The 22,731-nt window shown below is 38.7% G+C and overlaps 2 protein-coding genes across 5 annotated transcripts; one reads left to right on the top strand and one right to left on the bottom strand.

Moving 5' to 3' along the window:
* The first annotated feature begins 496 nt into the window (after window positions 1-496).
* On the top strand, window positions 497-4,641 carry svip (small VCP interacting protein). Of its 3 annotated transcripts, none has more exons than XM_061035592.1 (5): window positions 497-997; window positions 1,263-1,313; window positions 2,037-2,083; window positions 2,476-2,589; window positions 3,519-3,543. In XM_061035592.1, the coding sequence occupies exons 1-4, from the start codon at window positions 935-937 to the stop codon at window positions 2,555-2,557; spliced, it is 243 nt and encodes an 80-aa protein (XP_060891575.1). In that variant the 5' UTR covers window positions 497-934; the 3' UTR covers window positions 2,558-2,589; window positions 3,519-3,543. The 3 variants fall into 3 exon arrangements, with proteins under 3 accessions (XP_060891575.1, XP_060891573.1, XP_060891572.1); XM_061035590.1 differs by lacking the exon at window positions 2,037-2,083 and adding an exon at window positions 4,122-4,641 and having other exon boundaries at window positions 499-997; window positions 3,519-3,544; XM_061035589.1 differs by lacking the exon at window positions 2,037-2,083 and having other exon boundaries at window positions 501-997; window positions 3,519-4,641.
* Window positions 4,642-5,078: 437 nt separating this feature from the next.
* On the bottom strand, window positions 5,079-22,516 carry LOC132972614 (growth arrest-specific protein 2). Of its 2 annotated transcripts, none has more exons than XM_061035578.1 (9): window positions 22,247-22,516; window positions 22,044-22,214; window positions 18,186-18,355; window positions 15,760-15,890; window positions 12,111-12,255; window positions 10,896-10,959; window positions 10,572-10,770; window positions 10,378-10,485; window positions 5,079-5,907 (listed from the first exon to the last, which is right to left on the bottom strand). In XM_061035578.1, the coding sequence occupies exons 3-9, from the start codon at window positions 18,328-18,330 to the stop codon at window positions 5,695-5,697; spliced, it is 1,005 nt and encodes a 334-aa protein (XP_060891561.1). In that variant the 5' UTR covers window positions 18,331-18,355; window positions 22,044-22,214; window positions 22,247-22,516; the 3' UTR covers window positions 5,079-5,694. The 2 variants fall into 2 exon arrangements, with proteins under 2 accessions (XP_060891561.1, XP_060891562.1); XM_061035579.1 differs by having other exon boundaries at window positions 12,111-12,252; window positions 22,247-22,514.
* Window positions 22,517-22,731: the final 215 nt, after the last annotated feature.

The following is a 22,731-nucleotide window of genomic DNA, read 5'->3' as shown; positions in this document are numbered from 1 at the left end:
TGGACCAACTATGACACCGTGGGGCTTGAGCTACATTCACAATCCCGTCACATAGAACAGACTATGAGATGGTAAAACGCAAAGTGTTAAGGCGGGTTGTACATTAGATCACGGCTGCTTACAAAGAAAACTTGAATAGGATTTATCATAGAGCAACTAAAATTACTTTGGTTTTGCTTAGGGGCTACTTCTGTGAGCAGACAACTGCGTTTATGAACATTTATCAACGTATCGTCATTGAACACATCACGATGATGCTGGCACCCAAAAGCACAAAAAAAACTTCAACAAAATCCATGAGGCTTACGGGCATCGATTTCACTGTTTTCAAATCAAAATGAGACAATATATATATATATATATGCTGCTATCAAGTGGCCTCTCTTTTACACTTATGTGGTAGGTTAGGTCACCTGTTGGGCTTCATTTAATTTTTATGAGGAGCCAGGTCGCTCCTGTTGTTTCCATAGAGCTGGTTGCTTGTTTCTCTCGCGAGATCTGGCAGCACTGGTAGTCATCGAGATTTGACCAAAACAAACTAAAGAGAGAAGATATTTGGTTAGGTGTCGAAAGTGTCACGCATATATTTACAACTGTCGTGTAGATTAAATGATAGAGTTGCGGTGGCATAAATTACTGAGGTTTCTCTAAAGGTTAACTGGATGTAGTAGTAGTAGTAGTAGTAGTAGTTGTAGTTTAAGTTATCTGTTAGCCAGAAAGCTATCGTTACCGTCAGCTAACGGTAACGTTATGCCAGGCGACCTGACAGCAGCCGGGAGAAGAAGCTGCTGCTTCTGTTGCCTTAATTATCAGCCCAGCAAATCCAACTGGGTTAATTTACCACTTGGTAAGAAAGTTGGTTTATTGAGCTAATCCAAGACACCGTAAACGTTACTTAACAGTTGCGTGTATCGCCTGAATAACAACGTAAAGTATGGGGATGTGCCTACCGTGCCTTGGTGGAGCAGCGGACGACGTTGTTGCCACTCCAGATCCTGTAAGTTAATTTACTAAAATGTGCAGCCATGTAACTAGATATTGTGGTTTTGTGAAACTTTTAACATTTATTTAAAACATAACGCTACTCGAATTTGATCTGCAGGGCAGCTATAGGCCTTATTAGGGGCGTTGACTGTGTTTAGTAACCTCAGACATGTTCAGTATGCTCCAGGCCCCACACTGTTTACGTTTGGTGAACACAGTCTGCTTTTTGTTTTTTTTTGTCGCTAGTTTAAAAGTATTTCTTTCTTTCTTTCTTTCAGGATACAAGAAGGCGACAATTAGCCGAGGCCGCCGAGAAGAGACAAAAAGAGGTAAGTTAACTTAATACTGCTACCCTGTTTCTGTCAGGGGCTAATTTATGGAAGCCCATTTCCCCCAGTTAAAAAAATAAAAATGAAAATAATAAAGTCGAAATTATGAGATATAAAGTCAAAATAATGAGATATAAAGTCAAAATAATGAGCTATAAAGTCGAAATTATGAGATATAGTCATAATAATGAGCTAAAAAGTCGAAATTATGAGATATAAAGTCAAAATAATGAGATATAAAGTCTTAATAATGAGATATAAAGTCAAAATTATGAGATATAAAGTTATAATAATGAGATATAAAGTCATAATTATGAGATATAAAGTCATAATAATGAGATATAAAGTCAAAATTATGAGATATGAAGTTGAAATTATGAGACTTTGTTATTTTCATTATTATTTTTTTACTGGCGGAAATGGGCTTCCATACTAATATACTGTCACCACAGCTTACAAATAAACATTAGAGTGAGATTATTTGGAACACGTATCTGAAACTAATGCATTATTCTACAACAGCTAAACTAGCTATCATCTTGAAAGCAGATCCTATTTCTTACAGGATGTAGTTTGTAATGTAAGGTTATACTCTTGTTATAAAGGGATGATCAACATGCATTAGCTTTAGTTAGGTGTAATTTAGAAAACAAAAGTGCCCCCTATTAGATACACCCCATTCAAGGCACTTGACAGTGTGGTGAGTAATTTTTTATTGTACAGAAAATCCACTTGAAAACCCGTAAGAGCCATGCCAAAGTAGCATTAAGGTAAGTATACATGGACCAGAATGAAAACTTCTCCTCCTTCTGGATTTGTCTCAACTACCACATCTGTCTGCCCCAAGTCACTGTTTCATTCATCCTGAAATCCCCTGACACGTTACCATTCACACCTTACTACTGCAGATGAGAGCTTTGAGCCCCTAACCCACAGTCACCATTCAGCTGCTTCATCCTTTATCTGAATTGCGATATTTGGGAGTTGGATGCCTTTTCCCAGTTGTGATTCAATAAACCTTTCTGCTTTTGAAAATGTTCTGATAAGTACCGGTAATTGAGTATGGTTTTGAAAACATGCATGTATTTAATACCACTTAAATAACCCCTTTTTTTTAAGCATTAACTGTTTAGTACTCAATCATAGTCCTCTCTTTTTTCAGACAACATACAGGGGTGTTAAAAACCCAGAAGCAGTCGAGAGGAAAAGGAAAAAGCAAGAAGAAATTGAGAAGCAGGAGATGACCACCTCTGTTTCTGGTGGTGGTGGGTTGAAGGTTAGTTTTGTGTTTCTGTAGAAGTAGTGTGATTTGGGGGAGTAATTACTGTATAGCATCATTAATGGTTTTAATGAAAGAGATTTTCCAACATCAATTTACAAGATGAGCTGGTTACGACTACGCCTCCTTCTACAATAATGCTAGTTCTCCAAAACTGAGCCTTAAACCAATCAGCATCATGTTGTCAGATCTGAATCAATACATTAATTAGTAAATAAAAAATAATAGCTTCCTGACTGAGAGTACACGTACCTTAAAGTTACACTTACAGTTTACAGATTTGTCTATTTTTAGGTCATGTTCATCCACTGATCCCCAGTCACAGCTGTGCATTTATTGACTGTTTAATCGAGGGGGATTTGTGGGGACTTTTATTCTTGATTATGGTGGACAACATCATATTATTAATGTATGTATGTTTACTGTCAATTAGTCATTATCTATCCATGTCATGCAGTTGATTGGTGGCAGGCCTTGTAGCCACTTCCTATTTAAGATGTTAATAGACTTTCAAAGCACTTCTAGTCTTGTGACCACTCGAAGCACTTTAACACTACATGTCACGTTCACACCACATTCACACACTGATGGCAGCTACATAACGTGCCCAACGGTCATACTCATTCGCACAGCGCTGTGCAGAAGTTTGGGTTCAGTGTTTGTCTTAAGGACACATAGAGGTATGTTTGAAAGTTAGATGGTGTAAGGGAGTCTTCTAACACTACACTTTATTCTTTTGAAATAGCTGTGTGAGTTATTTTTCTGTTAAGATATTTTAAAAAGTGTTACTCTGATGTGAACTAAAATTGTAATATTGTACATGTACATCCAAAAATATTACAATGTTATATTGTTCATCCACAGCAGGCATTCTGTCCCAAAGGCTGCAGATTGTTCTGATGGTTTTTTTCCTCTCTTCTTCATAGTGGCAGGTGGGCTGAAAATGGAGATGGTAAAAGCTGAAGTCTTGACTCTGAAGTACAAAAACAACATGAAGTATTACTGCAAGATGACCTGAGAGATGTTTGATCTGCTGTCCACATTTGATTTTATTTCATTTCTTTGACGATTTAATGATGTTATGACGGTTGTCATGTTTAATGCCGAACAATCTGAAGTGATTACAGACAGTAGGCCTACAGCAGGGCACTCCCACTTGTTGCCAAGTTACACAATGGGGTTTGAACCTTAGGACAAGTCAGGGATGACACAGAAACATTCAAACAAACACACTTCCTACTGTATGAGTTGAATTGGGTTAAGATAAAACAGTCTTATGGTGACTAAGACTAGGTAACATGAATTTTATTATTATAAAGTCCTGTGAGTGATATCCTCATTTATCCTTTTTCTCAACACTAACGTATTGTCACTACATTTGATAACATTATCCACAGTCTGTTATGCATACAACACATTTCACATTCACACACAGTTTATGTTTACAAAGAACCTGAAGTGGGTTTACTGTAGGATTAGTTCACAGTAATAAGCAGCCTTTTGATTTTTTATTCTTCCACATTGTTTAGACCCTGATTGTTGGCAACACAGAGACTGGTGCATACAGGATATCATTGACCTTGTGCACCTGGACTTTGGACTTTGGACTGCTCTTTGTCTTTGCCGCTTTAAAAGGTCATTATTATTATTTTTCTGCACAATTTGAGTTTGTTGCAATGTTTGCAAAACACATACTCAAGCCTGCTTAATTTAAATAAGTTATGAAATGTGTTTATGAGATGCCATATGACAAACAGAAGCTGTTGTTAGAGATCTATTTGCACTGTTTGTCAGCATTTGGAGGACAGCAACTATGTCTGCTCACACTCGGATGTAACAGGAGTTTTATGTAAAACACAATGGAAACAGAAAGAGAGAGAGAAAAAAAAGGAGGAGAATAAGTAAAGTTTGTACTGCATATGTAGTAGATTAAATGAGTGCGTTTCTATAGCCTTCACTTGATCCTTAATGCTTCCGGTGCTTTAAACATTTTGTAAAAACAGAAAATTCAGCCAATGTTATTTACTACAATAAATCACATTTCTGCTACTCTTGTTTGGCTTTTATGAAAACATCTGCTACATCTTAGATATGAGTCAAGACCAGGTGGGATCTTTGTTTAAATAACCAGTAGGACATGATAATATACTGTTCCATGTTAATTTCTGATCTGTGCGGCTAAATATTTCAAATGTTTTTCAGTCTTGCATAGATGAAATAAGTTTTAATCTCAAAGCTCACACATTTTCAAAGTTATAAAAAAAACTATTTCAAGTAGCTAAGTTGAAAAATTTGACAATTTATTGAAAACTTACATCTTGAACAGACATTGCACTCATGTACATCAAAAACAATTCTTTGGGTTACTCTGCATAGACAATGACAATTGTACAAATTATTGCATCAAATGACAAATTGTGAGAAACCAATTATCGGACTAATAGTATTCATGAAGCCTCAACGATCTCAATCTCTAGAGGTCAGTACCATACAACATTACACTGTAAAGATACGAAGTTTACCAATGTGAGACCAAACAGGAAAATAAAAACAATGGGGCAAGACAACGCCTTAGCCAAAAATGTCAACGAGCTTGACACACATTTACCAAAGAAAACCTACTCCGATAAGTTCCAGAAAAGTTCATTTTCTAATATGTCCGATACGATCTGTTAATGCCGGCCCGATCGACAACTTCAATGGAGTATTTGGAATAAATCAAGGAGAGGACCTACTAAAAGTGATATATTGCTTAAAATACAAGTAGTGACTGAAAAAAAGTCAAGAAAATGTACAGCTTTACTGTACATCTTTTACCCACTTAACACATTATACAGTAGGCATATTTCAAAGCTGTTTACAGATGTATAAAACTTCATAAAATACAACTTATGGGCATACTAGTGTGATTCTGCACTCAAACACAGAATGACAGAATTAACTCTTTCTCTGCCTTTCATAATCGCTCTTGCACCTGTAGCTATAATATGATATGTTTAACCACAGGGTTTTGTTTTGTAGCCACATCCATTTGGTAGTAAACAATGGCAAGAAGTCCTCCTCTGTGTCCTTTTATCACTGGCACCGTGCAGTCTCTTGTCTTCACTTTTTGCTGCGGTAGTGTGCTGCCACCACCAGGTAGCTGTCAGGGGTGAGGTCTTTAATATTGGGGGACTTGCTGCTGCTCACAGGGCAAGTCTTGCCCTCCACTCGGGAGATTTGGAGCATGCGGCACGGGTCGTGTTTCAGCAGGTAGCTCTCAAAGGTCTCCCAGCCTCCACCTACACGCACCATCACATGCTTGTTGTGCAGCATCTGCAGAGAGAAACAGGATTATAGTGTCACTTCTGATGTGTCTGTGTCAACACAGGAGCTTTAAATGGTTCATGTTGAGCCCTCCTTTCTATAGGACTATTGTAATCTCCCTGATTAAAGCTTTCTTTCTCAGGCAGTAGTAGGATGAACAGTTTCATTTGGCTTTGATGTATGAGCAGATTGATGAACTGGTTGATGTCCCTGGAGAGGATCTTTCTCTAATCAGACTAATGTTGGGTTGTAGAAGCTGGGGCCAAACACAGAATTATTGATTCATCTCACTGTTTGACTTTTGGAATGACATACCACACAAGAGTCTACATACATGCAGGTGGCTGTGTGAGCACAGCAACGCTCTGAGCTAATTGTTAATATCAGGGTGTTAGCACATTTATAGACTGGGTGCTAAGAAGCTAACGTTAACCAGGTGTTATGTTATGAGCATTATGCTGATCAGTGAATGCTGATGTGATTTTTCATGTCAAAATATTTGACACTTAAATCTTGTCCTGGCCATTGCACTACATTTAAAGCACTTTGTGATGTCACTTTTTAGCCTAAAGAGAACATGAATGTCAGAACTTAGTTCCATAGAAATTCAAGATATGTCACTGACTAAATGAAACGTCTGACCTGCTGGTTTTTTAAGCTAAGAGAGAAGTCAGAGGGTCATCACAACGATTCGTCCTCTGCGCACCAAGACACTCTTTTCTAAAGGTTGCAATCCATCAAATATTTAACAAGATTTCACAACAATAAGAAAACAATAATGTCAAGCTGCTGCTGGTGCTTCAGTAAAAGTCAGAAAGTCATTCAGGTGCACCCTCTTTGGACCTTGTCAGTCTGTACAAAATTTCATGACAGTCCATCATATAGTTTTTTTTTTAGATATTTTAATTTGGACCAAGATGGTAAATGCACTGGTCTATTTACCAGCCAACACTCTGACATTGACATGTCTTGATTAGGTTGCTAGCATTGCTATAACATTCAGAAAAAAACAATTTAATCCTTAAACTTACACCATACATTATGCTTACCCAAGGCATTTTACACAGTGTTTATTCATTGTTCAATGTGCTGTTTTTGCTTCAAAAGGACGCCACCTGCAGCATCAGAGCACATTCTCAAGGTTGGGTACCATGGCAACATTGGCCATTAGAAAAGGGAGATGGAGGAAAAAAAGCTGTTGTGTATTGGAAGCTCAAGACATTCACATGCCTAGGAGTGAGCACACAGAGCATGTCTGCCTCATAAAGGAGTGTCATCACGACCCCGGCCTCATTAACACATCATTACACCTCAACTAAAGCAAACCGGTTAAAGAAGTCAGAAGACATACCAAATAAAAACGTTGTTAGACGATGTATCTGGCTTTAAAAACACGAACAGTAGAAGGATGTTTCTGACAAATACCAAACTAAATAGCTTGATAAAAAGGCTATCTCATGAGATTGTCACCTTACTCTGGGCCATTATGAGGCTTTCTGCCCCCCAGCAGCCAGACATGCAACATTTATAAGCCTCTTACAAGAATCAATCAAAGGGGGCACCAGTGGGGCAATGCGTCCAATCACCAGCTCCAGGCCTTCAGGCTTGGTAACTGTGGGTTTAATGGACCTGTGTGATGCAGAGAGGTTTCAATCACGCTGCTTTGGGACAAGACCCTTGCTGGGGCCCATTCTTCCCCCTCCACAGCCCAGAGAAGAACGGATGCCCGGGGCTGAGCTCGGACAGCACTTCCCACAAACACCGCGATGTTACTTTGCCCCCTTGTTGAGGCTACAACCACCTCATTTATTGCAGGAGCTGAGAAGGTCAGTCTCTCAGGCTGTGGAGAAAATTATTGTGGGCCAGACTATACTCTGTTGTCATGTGCAGACACAGATTTGCTGTTACTGCATTCATGCCTTTTCACAGCTGCTGGGGGGCAAAACCATCCCAGGAATTTTAATTAAAGCATCTTGACTGTGGAGCGAGCTGGCTGAGAGACAGAGGAATAGAGGTTTCATATGATCATATGATATTTCTCACTTTCAGTAACTGGAGCTGGTAAAAAATGTAAAATCAGAGTAAAACTGGTAATTCTGTCCACTCTGTATGTACAACATATAGTGTATGTCTTCATTCCATTTTTGTTTTTTTTATGAGGTTTCCTGTTTTATTTCTGCATGAAATGGATTTCTGTTTCATTCCAAGCCTTTTTAATCAGGCTATTTTCAGTCTCTCTGAGTATACTGTTATTTAATTTACAGGCAACAATACTGGGTACACAACCCCTAATAAGAATGTGGTGCATTTTACGACTGATGGAGAAAAAAAAAGACAAAAGAGGAGTAGTATCTTTTACCAAAAGCAGAGTCTTAGCTTTAACATGGTCTCTTCGGCATTTTTTGATTGATTAAAGATTCAAGATTGCTACTGAGAGCCATAACAGGACTATATATGTCCAGAGAAGGATACACAATGAGTGTTAAAAACGAATAACAAAAAACATAGAGAAACAATGAATGTTCTTTCAATTCACTGTGTAAACAAAATCTGGCGTAGTATCTGAATAAGGAGTAGTAGTACTAATCTATTTAGCACTTCCTTTTCCCAGTGTGATAGGAATCCAAACAGTTTGAATTGAACGTAAAGAATAAAACCTGTTCCTATAAGGTAAATCTCCATTATTGCACCTATCCTTTCAAGGACATTTTGTAATTTGTATTGGTAAAAGAATAAAGTGTACTTCACTTGATATGTAAGGCAGTGTAGACCGTATGTTGTTAAATAGATTGCATACACATCAACACTGTGAGCCACTTGTCCTTGGTTGCTCAGCAACACCTTGAATACTGCAGCCTTCAGTCTTTAAAAATGCATAGAGTGATGATAAATATTTAGGAAAACAGAGAATGTTGTTTTTTAACAGGAAATTGAGGCATTTTGTCCTTACTTAAATCCAAAGATAATTTTGCACATCCAGACCTTTCAGCGACTGAGATTTGACTTGGTTCAGATTTGATATGAGTAGTTGCAGTATAATTAGCTGACAGCAGAGGACATCCAAGAGTTAATTTTTCTAAACGTCTTTACACCATGAGTGTACAAGCGGCCTGAAACACATTCTTAGAGGTCTTCATCCTAGTTATGGGTTGCCAAGGAACCAGATCCCAGGTGGAAATATGCTTCTTCTCTAATCTGAGTTAGCCTCCTTTTATTCTTTCTCTAGTACACTTTGTCCTGCCGCTCAGGCATAGCCAATAACATTTCCTCTACTATTAAACTCATCGTGATGGTGAGATGTAATGAATACAACCAACAGAATTGGGGGATACAGCTTAGTGAAATATTTTCCTAGTAATAACTTGGTGATCAGACCATATGGAAATGTGTGGGAGTGATTTCATTTTATAGCCTGTGAGCCACATTGTGTTTGGCTGCAGACAGACATTGTCAGAATACCATCACCAGTAAATGAGAGCTCACAGCAAAGGGGGGCTCTCCACACACAATGAGTTACTTTCATCCCAAAGCCAAACCCAAGTATCAACACAGCGCCATATGCTGAGGGAGCAGAGGGGTTTTTATTGCAATGTGAGATGGTATTGTTTTCACCCCCAAAATGATTAATTAATAGAAAAGATGTGAAATAGATCAGCAAAACTATAAAAGCTGTGTCATTTTGTGAGATTTTCTCTGCTGTCTGTCATCCTGTTGTAAAACATAGTAACCCAATGATTTGCTTTACTGTAAGCCTATACCTCACTATAATTCAGGGGGAAAATATTACACTTTTTATCAAACTACATTTATCCAGCCTTTGCAAAAACGAATTTCTTTGCAGCACATGCATGTTAGTTTCATTGTGTTTGTTCCTATTCTAATAATGTGTTGCAAAGCTAGCAAACAGTGGCTGAAGTACAGTATCGCAGGAAGTTTGAACATCTTCAAAAAAGCTCAACATCACAAGTAAAAGTATATTTAGCTAAATGTACTAAAAGTTGAACATAAAAGTGCTCATAGGGCGGGTCCATTTCTGTTTTTAATCACCAGTTATATAACTGTCAATGTAATAAATCATATGATATAGGTTGCTTTAAATGGTTAGGTCATACTAGTATCAAACTGAGGTATTAAAATTAGTAAAATACCCTGAATCAACCTAAAAAATAGTGCCTACTGTATAATGTGTTAAGTGGATAGTAGAGTAGATATATTTAAGTGCACCTGAGCTTCCCTCAGTAAACGACTGCTAACATGTCACTCACTATGTCTCTGTCTCTGTGTTTTGCCTTTTTTAATATTTTATTGTGAAGCACTTTGTGACGTCCGTTCTTGAAAGGCGCTTTATAAATTAACTTTAAGCACTCACTCAATAATCTAAAAGTCACACACTTTCCAAATAAAGATCTGAATATTATTTCACACCACTTATAGTTTAAAAAGCCAGCTTTTAATCTAACATGGTTGTAAGAAACTCACCCGAATAAAAAGCATCTTCTCTCCAACACGGTATCGACCCTGTGAATGTCTCTCCACACAGAATTTATTTGGACATCTGCACGGGGGGTCTTCAGCAATGTGTCTTACCTGCAAAACAAAGAGAAAAATATATATAAGATGTTTTTCACCCTAATACCAGAAGCAAAACCAGAGGTAGACGTCTGCTAGCTTACAGCATCATCCAGCAGCTTCCCTGTACTTTTTTTGCTACAGCTGACTTTGGTCGGAGTCGGAGACGGAGAAGGAGATGAGGAGGGGGACGGCGAGAGCGGCTGAACTGGGGATACAGGTGATGGGGGTGGTGGAGGACCTTTTTCCTCTTGTTCAATCTCTTTCTCCAGTTTTATAAGTCCAGGAGGCTCCACATTGTACCTGGACCAAGGAAACAAAAATACTGTTATTCTTGTGTAGAATGAAGAGATTGTATTAAAAATAGTTTAAAAGTAGTCCTGGATTAACTGAAATATGAAAAGCCAAATGTAAAAGTAAGTTTATACCTTGTAGCTATCCTTCCCAACTCCAACAGACAGAGACACACTTCTCGTGGCTGCTTATGAAGAACTACAGGAAGAGATCAAGATTTAGCATTTGGTATTTACAGTATATGTATGGTATCTGAAAGACGGCGATGAGTGGCTGTGTGATCGTGAGAGGACCATCAAAATGAGTTAACAAACTACATGCATTCAAATTCACAAGTTCTCGCCTATGCAAAACAAATGGAAATGTGAACGGTTCAGTGTGGAAATGTACATGTGAGGTTTAAGTTGCTCAATCTAACCTCATCCGAAATGTGACGAGGCAGCGAGAGAGGGTATAAGAAACATGTGACACAGCACACCATGCATTAAAGACAAAATATCCACTGCATGATAGCAAACCTGCTGCTCTTACACCTATTGATGAACTGATAAATCCACCCAGAAAAAACAAAACAAAAGAGGAAAGAGAAAGAAAAAAGAAGACAAGTGTCAGCTGTTACTGCATTTTACAAAAAGAATATTGAGGTACGGCACTGAATGCGGTGTTTAAATGTTGCTGTGTGTGTAATGCTGCTTTCAGAAATGATTTGCATAGTTTACATTACATAGCAATGGTTAACCAGGCGCCATTTAGAAATGACAGGAATGCATAAATATTCTACATTCTACATATTTCTGTCCTTGGCAGTGTCACATACTGTTTGCCTGACTGTTAGGATCATATCTGAGTCCATATTTCAGACATACTGTAGATAACAAACGGAGTGTGCTGAGGAGGAAGAGAGCTAAATGTACTTTCTCTGGGCTGGGGAAAACATTTGCATAGTGTTGGCCTACTTTCTCACTTACACATCCTTCTTTCTGCACTCCCTTTGTGTTACTACAGACATTTTGTGCATGAGCGCAGTATATGAAGATGCCCATTGCCTAATGTCACGTTGAGCTGCTGTATACCACAGTGCTACCTGCTGCAGACTGCTGCCCTGTGAGCTTTTTGCAGATGTCAAATAAGCTGGCTAAACCCTGGTGATATTAGTCCTCTGAGGGGAGGGGAGGGGGAAGCAGTCCAACCTGCGTGACACTCTACCTGCACGATAATGCCATTCACAGGTGATAGAAATCTGAGCCTTAGGTGACAAAACGTTACTGTGCTGCGGTTATTTATAGACCTCCCTTTCCGTCTGTGTATTTAAGCTTTTCATGTATCGCATAAAACGAGAGAACTCTCACCTAAATCCTCTGACTCAAAGAGACATGTCTCCCCAACTCCAACCTTACGACACCAGGACAGGAAGTTGGCTGTGTTGTCCCGAGCAAAAAAGGAGCCGGAGGGAGCGCTCTGGCGACATGGTATCCTCTGATGGGGAATATTCTGCTGGAGACATAGAGAGGGGAGATCTTCATGTGGACGACACAATACTTTACCTAAATTTAACAATGTCCCTTACTTTCTTTCCAGAATAGAACAAAAAAGTAATATTAAAGACTTTCAGTAAGTATCAGACAAAGACAAAACAAACATCCACCACGGCGACTTGTACTGCCCTACTCCCTGAATTCCCATCAAAACATAGAGCCACACATTTTTGATCTACACTGATTTCTTCTCCATCTGCCGAAGCTCTGGTTTCAGCTCAGGATCAAGGACCTTCTCCGCACAGATCAATATTGGAGATGGCGGGTTAGGCTACTTTACCAGGCCTCCTATGATTGGGGATCAAATTACACACTTCTGGGATTCATCCCCCACGCAGTCGGTTTGGGGAGATTTATGTGCCTTGCTGTGGTTTTATGCAGGATATTTGCGTCTGTGCTATGAGAAAGGTGCAATGAGCTCATGCTGAAGGCATGTGGGCTTATGTGGGTATTTTTCTTTTCTTTCCAGGCTCTCTCTTTGACTTTTCTTTCTGTGATCCTTTCTGTTATTCAGGCTACTTGGCATTCCTGGAGAGATAATGACCGCTACGTTGCCAGCGTCGTTTGATTAAACAATAAGAATGACATGTTAATATTTCTGTGGTGGCTTGCTGATTATCTGGGGCCTTTTCATGTCTCAGAAGAGTGCATAGACGCCTCCTTTATGAATACATCAAAGAGATGTTTACCATTCCAGGGGCAAGGAAGGACTTAAAGGGCATAAAAGTCACATTATTTTCTTTCTTAGGAAGATTCTAAACGTTAATACTTTTGTAGACCTGGAGAATAAAGTTAGGAAATCCGACTAAGCTAGCAAAGCTGTACATTACATTTTAGCACACTGGAAATTATGCTTGTTGGCTTTCTAGCGGGAAGTTACATGCTAGTTAGCAGAAAGTTAGTCTAGCTTATCAAAAACAAGGGGGAAACATGCTATCGCATCTCTGTCCATCCATTGTAAAAATCCACCTAGAAAGACCTGTAGAGCTTTGGGAGGGTGATGGATCAGGTGGGTGTTTTAACCTCCAACTTATCTAATCCTAGACACAGTTGATGTAAAAAAACAGCCCATTGTTTTTTGTACCACCTTAGTCTTGTACAGATTTATAAAAAAAAAAGAAGATACATCATGTATGAGTGAATTTTAGAGGCACTGTGGACAGAGCTGGTTTCTCATTCTTGTGTTAAGCTAGGCTAACAGTGCTTGCTAGCTGACGCACCACATTTAATGGACAAATAAATCAATTTTTCAATATGTTAAGCTTGCAAAAGTCCTGGTATGGCAAGAAATGATAGCAGTTCATGAGTTGGATGTATGGAACTAGGCACACGGCAGATTTCAGCACAGGAAGTAACATCATCTAAATTCATTTGAAGCTGATATTGACTGAGCTAAATACGTGGGAAGATGTGCGTTAGATAGCATCTACAAAGGGATTTATCTCTGCATGGAATCACTTAGTCCAACCTCAAGTGCCACACGGACTTATAACAGGACTTCAAAGAAGATATTAGTTTTCTTTAAAGTGGTCGAGGATAAAACAACTACAGCTCAGAGGACAATGATAAGCTCCTGAAGAAACTTGAATTATAGTTTATTATTTAGATTATATATTATTATAATGATAAAAGATGATGTACACTGTATCATACAGGGAGAACATGATTAATCTTTCATGCATCATTATACTGTAAGCACTTAACATGAGCTGTAAGTAGCCATTATAGCAATAAATTGCTTTGACAAAATGATAATGCAGCTTTGTTTGATTTTAAAGCCTCCAGCTCAAGATAAACTACTATCGTGTTTTTTTTCTTTGGCTCCTATCTGTCTCACGACTCCTCTGCTCTTCACCATCAATAGGCTCCTCTATTTCAGTGTCCCACAGCCACTGACCTCAAGTTTTCCTCACATCTGTGCAGCCACACTCACACTGAGATCAGGAGACCCGCCGTCATCACCACAGCGATGCCTCCATGCAACAATGAACAACTTGCTTAAGACAAAGCCAACTTAAGAGTCCCTCTCTCTTCCCATATGGACAGAAACACCCCCGGCCTCATCTTGTTTCCTGCTGTTAGAAACATATAAGCCCACTTCACACAATGTGAAAAAAGGAACAGATACTAAATAATAAAATGTTTGTAGGATAATTAATCTGTTTTACAGCTATATCTTAATATAAATATTTATAACAATTTATTTTTGACCAGATTTGCCATTCTATTGTACAGGACTGCTGTCAAACTAAGTTTTGTTGTATTCTAGCAGACAATGACAATAAACTGCCTATCTATCTTTTTAAGTTCTATAGACTCCAGAGATTTATATCTTAATTTTTTACCCTTTATAAATACATATATCATGTCTGAAGGCAAATTGTCTGGTCTAGACTATACTTATTTTCTCACTATGGCATCTCCTTGGACTTTAAGAAAGAAAGGTGAATTTGTGGAAAAAAACATTAAAATGTGTTTTTTGATTTAGTAGGAAGAAGAGGAGGAAATCAAACTTTGTTGTGGTAGGTCTGATGCTGTCACAATCTAAATATTTGCATCCCAGTCAGTGTGTAGGAGAACCGACCCTGTTAAATACCGTACACTATAGCACATATTGCTTATTTAAAATACAAAGAACAATGTGCAGGGTTACCCTTTAATGTAGAAAAAAATCAGGAATCAAAAATCAAATCATTAAGCCTTCACTCAAAGCTCACATGGGTTTAACTTTTTCCATAGTCCTGCCAATTCTCTCAGGAGACGTGGGGCCCCATCAGCTAATGTCTCCTAACCAAGCTTATATTTTCTTTTTTCTTTGCCTTTTTTTTCTTTCTTTTTTTTGCCCTCTTAAGCCTAAAGCTCCCAACCCCCATCTTCCATCCTTCTCTTTGTGCGCACGTTTCTGAAATTGTAGAGCTACTTGTAAAATGGGATTCATGGTCCGTGCTAAACTGACTAAACAATCAACAAGTAAAATCCAGGACAGGTTGGATAATATATTGAGTTTTCAGTGTCTCTCTATTCCTTTGAGACTGGAGGTCTTTTTATTGATCCTATTGATGGAAATCTAATATGAGGATATAGCTGTTTCCTGTAAGAATCAATATAACTTTTAATTCCAAGCACTCTGGTCCCAAGACTGTAAAAAACAAGGATTTGAATGGATAATTTCAAACAGGGATTTAGGTTAAAATATGTTGCTTGTCATACCTGGATTTAATATTCTTTATTTAAATCTAAGGGGAGAATAGTTTAAAAAGATAAAAAGAATATGGATGTCTGTCAAAAAGATCTTAATAATTGCCAAAATGATGGAGCTCATCTGAATGTCAATCATCTATCAAATCATGCAAACTCAAAGTTGATCCAGGAACACTTTGAGCCAAGGTGTGGCTTCCTCGTTATTGTTTTAACTGTCACTGTTATCATGCCAGATTGTTGTTATCCTCAGGTTTTTCTGTACCTTGCTGTTTCCACGTGAAAGCAAGGCTCCGTTACTCTGTCTGAACTTCTCCTGCAGTGTCTCAGCCAGCTGGCACAACAGGAAGCCGTTGTCCAAGCGATCCATGAAGCTCTCTGCGGTGATTTCCAGATCTTACCAAGGGACACATAAAGAAAGTGGAGTCAAGCCATAAATCCAACATAAAAATGCTCATTTTAGAATATATATATACTGTAAAAGGATATAAAATTCAATTTCCAGATGCAATGTTATTGACTTTCAGAGACTGCTTGGCTGATTGAGCTTGGCTCTGTGCTGCTGGGTTGAAGCAGTGCTGCAGAATCCAAATGTGCAAATATTACAACAGGACTTTTTGGGAAACTTAGGGGGTTTTTTGGTAGTGTACCATAGGGGTGGCATAGACAGGTTAACGTGAAAAGGGGGCGTCAGACTGTGCACAATAAAGCCTCATTATCCTGCACAGTTGCAGAAATAGATTAGTGATCAACATGTGGTGTCCAGTTGACTGACTTCCAGACGACCATTCCTTCTCAGTTAGATCATCGTGAAAGAGGAGGTGGTGGCAGGGGGGTGTCTGTGGAAAGAACCCGGGGAGATTTTTTTTTAAACCCCTTCTCTACATCTTATAGGAGGAGGGGTCTGGGGGATTTTACATTTAATGAGTTCCAAATGTTGCAATTGAGCCCAGAAAAGAGAGATTGAAATCTTGAGAAATAGTAAGTGAGCTCCCGTCTTATATTCTCAAACTCTCTCTCGCTCAATGAAGACTTAAACTTCCCCCGGGGCTTTCAGAGAAACATCAAAACTCTGATACTGAGTCTTATAAATTGCTCACAACAACAACATGACTCATCATCAGCACGACCAAGAATCCATCTCCCACACGATCATCGATACACCGCATTGCTCCTCCCACCTGGATGTGTAAGCATGTCATCGCCTTCTTTCTTTTGAACACACAGAACATGGTCAAACAAATGTCCTGATACTGTGTATTTACTGGAAACACATGGATGCTCCTGAAACACGGAAACGTGCGTCCAAAGTTGTATTTGTTCTTGCTTTCAAAGCTTTGCAGCCCATAGCTTTCCAGATCAGCTGGTTGTAATGCAAACACACACAGTCCAGTTGTTTTCAGTCGGTAGCACAGGAGGAAGACATTGACAAGAATTGAACTGGCTTCCAATAAATTAGAGAAATGATTGTTGCACTGAATACAATCTGCAGGGGTCCTGTGGAATAATAATACTAAATATACACAATCCAGTTACACGTAATTTGAAAGCATGCTCAGAATTAAAACCATAAGTAGATTGCTTTCCTCTGAAAGGCTTAACAGACTTTAACAAAAAAATTGTTAACTAACATTTTGCCTCCAGTAATCCAGGGAACAATTACTTGATTATCAAATTAAAACCTAATCTACTGGAGGAATCTGGAGAATTTGTGTTTTGCTATAAAGAACATTAATTTCTAGTCAGTGGTGCTAAAGCTAAAAAGAAAAGTTGAACGGAAGCTTTATAAGGAATGAAACCAAAACTTTAACTTATTTATTACTAATAACTTTTTGAGTAAGCAAATCTACTTTCACCCCATGATTACATAAACCATATGTTGGCATAATGTTCTAACCTAATGTTCTTCATACATCCAATTAAATCTAAGTGTTTCATGTCAAATCAGATCTTCAGAGTGTGTCATACATTTGTTTAGTGGCTGCACTGTTTAATATGAACACTACACGGGGTCATTTATTAGGTAATAGAAACCTTCAGCTTCTGCTGATTTTCCCCTCTGCTGCTTATTCTCCCTCACTGGCTGTGCATTATTCGAGAACTCTTAATGACACCCATTATTCACTTAAGGTGAACCTATGGCAGAGTGTGCGACCAATGAATCTGGTTCACGAGTGCTGGGGACTTTAAAATAGATCCTAATGAGGTTTCAGATTGATTCCAGTCCCCTTGCGCAGATGTTTACATCAGCAATACCTGTTCAATTACTGTTGAAGACTAGGACTTTTTTTTCTGGGACAATGTTTTGAATAATTCACAGCAGCACCTTGTATTTGTTGACAAAGCTGATGATATATGTGGAAAGTAAATAATGTACCACAAATCAAGATGTATCAATGCACTAAGATGAAATATAGTATTTCAAAAACCTGCATCGTGAAAATGCATTATTCTAATACGACTGTTTATGACAGACAAAATCTAACACTTAATCAAGACGTACACCCACTGTATCTTTATACAGTAAATTAAATCTATATTTTAATTGAACCTAGAGTATATTACTTAATATATTGTAATATGATGTGAAGTAATGATTAAAAGCTGTTCATGGACATGGACTGAATAAAAAGCGAATATGTATAGGAGACAAAGACAGCAGTAAATCTTCAGATGAGTCATGTTGCTTACTGAGAATATTGTTGAGCCACAGGGCGAGGTCTTCCTTCATGGGCAGCAGGCTGGCTTCATGTCTGCTGGTCAGCCACTGGTGATACTGCTGCATGTCTGTGAGGCCGGGCCCGCTGCACTGTTTGGGGCTCAGGGAGCTGCACATGGTTCCCTACTGACCTACTGACAGTCTGAGGAGGAAGAGGAGGAAGACAAGTTAAACACAAGACGACAAAGGCAAGAACACAATTTTAAGCTACAAGACGTGAATTTTAGATGTCTGTACTGTAAATATAGATAACTATAATAGAAATCAACACAATAAAGTAAGACCAATTTAGAACAGGACATCAGATTTGCAATGAATTGTTTATATCTGACCCAAGTCACTTACGTTCACCTCTAGCAAGTTACAGTATTTAGCATGTATTTGTACTGACATAAGTATTAATATCAATGTGTGTATAATGTTCGTCAATACTGTATATGGGTATGTTAACATTATATTTGTTACAGGTGCCAATAAAATTGAAGATGAGACGAAACGATGACAGTCTTCATTGATAACAGCTGATGTTCAGGCCAAATGTTTGCAACAGGAAGAGAAAAGGATAAAAGAGAAAGGAGATCTGAGTGCTTTTTGTCCTCCACACCAGATCCTGGTTTAGTTTACAGTCCACCTGATGACATGAGACAGTGAAAGGGCAGTTTCTCTCCATCTCTTCACTGAACAAGAGACACTTTTAACACAGAAGGCCTTCTATTGAACAAACAGCAGAGAGGAACAAAGAGCTTCTTCAGATCGCCCTGCACTCTATGATTCAGTCCATCATACAGTTTTAATCAATCCAGTCCAGCCCACACTGAAGCGGGCCTCATGTTTCAGCCTGACAGAGGAACTGCATGACATCAATAGTCAGAGAAATATTCAACAGCTACTTATGAGACGACTCGCTGTACGAGCTTTAATGTGAAAATCTTTCGGTCCAGTCTCACTCCATTAGTGGATTTGTTTTCAAGGCATATGAGTAATTGACAAAACAACTGGGCACCAGATGTGCCTGAGCAGAGGATACATCACACATCAACAGCTAATATACAGAGGCTTACAGAGTGGTGGCTGTGATTTTACTTCTCTTTAAGTATATGATGCAGACACTGATAAATATGCTCAAAAGTCTTGATCTTTCTACAAGTGAAGGTGTAAAAGCAAATATACAGTAGTGTTGTTTCAAATCATTATTATCCATTCATTTTATTATTGTTGATATGTTTTTGTTTTTTTCATTTTCATTTTGTAATTTATTACTTGATTACCTCCATTGTGAGGTTGTGTAACAACTACATTTTGGGGTTCAAAAAATCTTATCTTATGACCCATTCTTATTTGCATTGCTAACTGTACATCTCACTTCCTGTTTGTCTGTTTGTCTGTCTTTTTCAATCTCTCTGTATCTCACTTTCTCGGCAGATGGCTGTCCACCAACGATTCTTGTTCTGCTCAAGGTTTCTGCCTGTTTACAGGATGTTTTTGCTTTTTGCTGTAACCAAGTGCTCATTCATGGGGGCTCAATGTTAGGTCTATTTAAATATACTAACAAGCTTTATGTAAATTGCTAACTTTTGTTGTTGTTGTTAAGTTCAATATAAATATGAATTGGTAAATTTAAAAAAAGCATCAGGATGTATGATGCAAATCATGCAAAAGAATGTGTTCAAACAAGTAGGTGAAGCTGTGGGAAACAATTAGTTCATAGTCTGAGAGTGCTGAAATTTTCCTCTGAATACCGAGTGAGTGTATCACAATGTGAGGAATCTGACCTTTAAAGCTAAGTAACATTTGGAGGTCTCTGTGGAGTCTGTCTGTAACCCAATCACACTCAGGTGCAACGCTGGACATCGGGACCTTGATGTCCAACCAAGGTCGTGTTATCTTCCTAAAGACAAGAGCTCTTGGCTGTGTACTCAAACTAAACCGTGGAGCTCAGCACTCGCACACAGGTGCTACATTCCCATGTCCACTGTGGTGAAGGCTGACGGACAGAACAAGGTGCACTGGGACAACTTCTGATGTCTCACAGAACAAGTGTCAATTATTCAGGACAAGTCACTGCAAGCAAAAACATGGGCAACATGAAAACACATTTCTGTTACAAGCACATTAAAGGCTCTTAAAATCCCCCCCCCCCCCCCCCCCTTGGTTTTTATATACTTAACATCTTGTATATCGCCACTGTCCGAACATCTGGACTTCCTTAAAGATCTGAGACAATTCTGGCAACACTTCTTGGGATAAATTCATGATAAAAAGAAACACTCTAAATGAGATGAAAAAGTGATTTTCAACATGTTTTCCTGCTGGAGATATAGGTAAGCATCTGACAGTGATAAAAAAAAAAACAAATTGTAAAGGACTGTAATCTTGATGCTGTTTCTCTAAATGTTATTCCCTTAAGTAGGATTGAAACAAAACATCAAACTTACTTGATGTTTACCTTGTTTTTCTCCCTAGAAAGAGTCCCAAAGAAACATCCAGCTGTTGTTAAATATATCTGTTACCTCTCACCAGACTGTAGCCTGACCTTCGAGCTGCAGGCCAAAAACACAGCCAGCAGCATCACTCTGCTAGGCTTAATCCAGTGTTATCTTCAGAATCACACTCAGATTATGAAAGAGGGCCCGGAAGTTGAGTCAGAAAAAGACAAACAGTCCAGCCCCAAGATATTCAAATGTACAGGGTTATACATATCATCAGTCAGGAAAGCCTCGTGACTTCAGTGAAGCCGTCATAACCTGCCACGGTCGACTGCAGATTGCTCCAGGAAAGGCGTATGGATGGGAACACGACTGCTGAATCACATCAATTAATAAAAAAACAAGAGTTTCTCTGTCCTCAAAAATCGTACAGCCCCTTTCTGCCTTTCTCCTCTAAAACAGTAAGTAAGAGAAGCCATGATTCTACTGCAAATAAGTGCTGTGTGTGTTGTGAGGCAGTGTATTCAGTATCACGTTGAAGCTGTCAGCTGTGTGGTCTGTAGTGTCCTGCAGAAAAAGTTAGAATTATATCCTATACTTCTTAACATTAAACAACTTAAAACATAAAACAAGCCTCCGGCAAAAAATGTCACAATATCATATTACACATTACAATAAAACAGCTCCTGTGTTTATTAGTGCAACTCATGGAGTGTCTTAAATCCAGAGCTGTGATCCTTCGCCGACTATGATTGACTAAAAAAATGTAAAACCGTATCATTAACCCATGTGTCTGTTGTATCTGCACTTCAGAAAAACAATATGTCATGACCACTTAAAAATATCTTTCAGGGCAGTGTCTGAATTTAGTGCAATTAGTTGGTTTTGCATGATGTAGCTTTGGCATCTTAAAACACCAGGCTGCCCATTCATTTTACAACTGTAATAACACTTTAAAAGCTGTCTCCTCCTGTACAACTGTCACAAATAAAAACAGCCACAACAGACATTAACCACTCTGGAAATAGGATCAAGGGAGGGCGCCTGATGAGTTTATGACTGAAATCCAGCAGAGCAGCCACTAATTAAAACCAATGCAAAGACTGAAAGGGAGAAGTATTTGGTTCTGTGTGCATATGATATGCATTGGATGATGTTTGAGAGAAACAAAATGATGTTTGACTTTTAGACACAACTTTCAAATAGGCTTCAAAAGATAGTTTTTAAGATCACATCACCCTGGAGACACTAACTAGGGGTTATTAAAATCACAATATACATGTAAAAACCGAAATGCACGGATGCAGAGAGACTTTAAAATGTATTAATCTGACAATAATCTGACAGTCAAGCAGCAGAAATTTCTAACTGAGATTTAAATAAAGGTTCGTTATCTGTGCTCACCCTGAGGGTTCAGCTCGTTTGTCGTGCACTTTCCTCTCTCTCGTCCTGTTTGCTGCTGGATCCCAGTTTTCATGCTTTACAGAGCTGTGCATCGACCCACAGGTTAGTCTCCAAAACACTAAACCCGTGTGGGCTGGGGAGGTCTTTCTCAGAGCGCGTTAGCAGAAGGATCTGACCGCACACACACACACACACACACACACACACACACACACTCACACATATGTACATTCACATAGCACGCTGCATGCTGATGGGAGGGAAGTTTGATCCTGCTGGCACTGCCTCCCTCCTCTCTCTGCTTTGTTTTGCCTCATTATGACATTTCTGGACCCAATTCAGCAGGTCAGCTCGAGAAATTCAATCCGTCGCCACACTTGATTTAGTGGATTTCTTTTTGTGTGCGTGTGATTGTGTGCTCATGTAATCTGATCAAGATGACAGAGCCTGACTGTATAGGATTTACAGCCATGTTTACTTTGAATGTAAATATGAATTACCTTTTTTTTTTTTTTTTTTAGATGTAAGTACATTATAATCCATAAAACACGTTGTGAAGTGGCAGAAAAAAATCACAAATATGAATAATAAAAATCTGTGTTGTTAAAATGCACGAATAAAAGTATTTTGCCCTGTTTTTCAAATTAGATTTACAGTTTTTACAATAGTACCGACTGTTTAATGGAGC

Source organism: Labrus mixtus, chromosome 4 (assembly GCF_963584025.1).
Source record: "Labrus mixtus chromosome 4, fLabMix1.1, whole genome shotgun sequence".
Taxonomy (NCBI): Eukaryota; Metazoa; Chordata; class Actinopteri; order Labriformes; family Labridae; genus Labrus; species Labrus mixtus.
The sequence above is the reverse complement of the archived record's forward strand: the minus strand, read 5'-3'. Positions and strand labels throughout refer to the sequence as shown.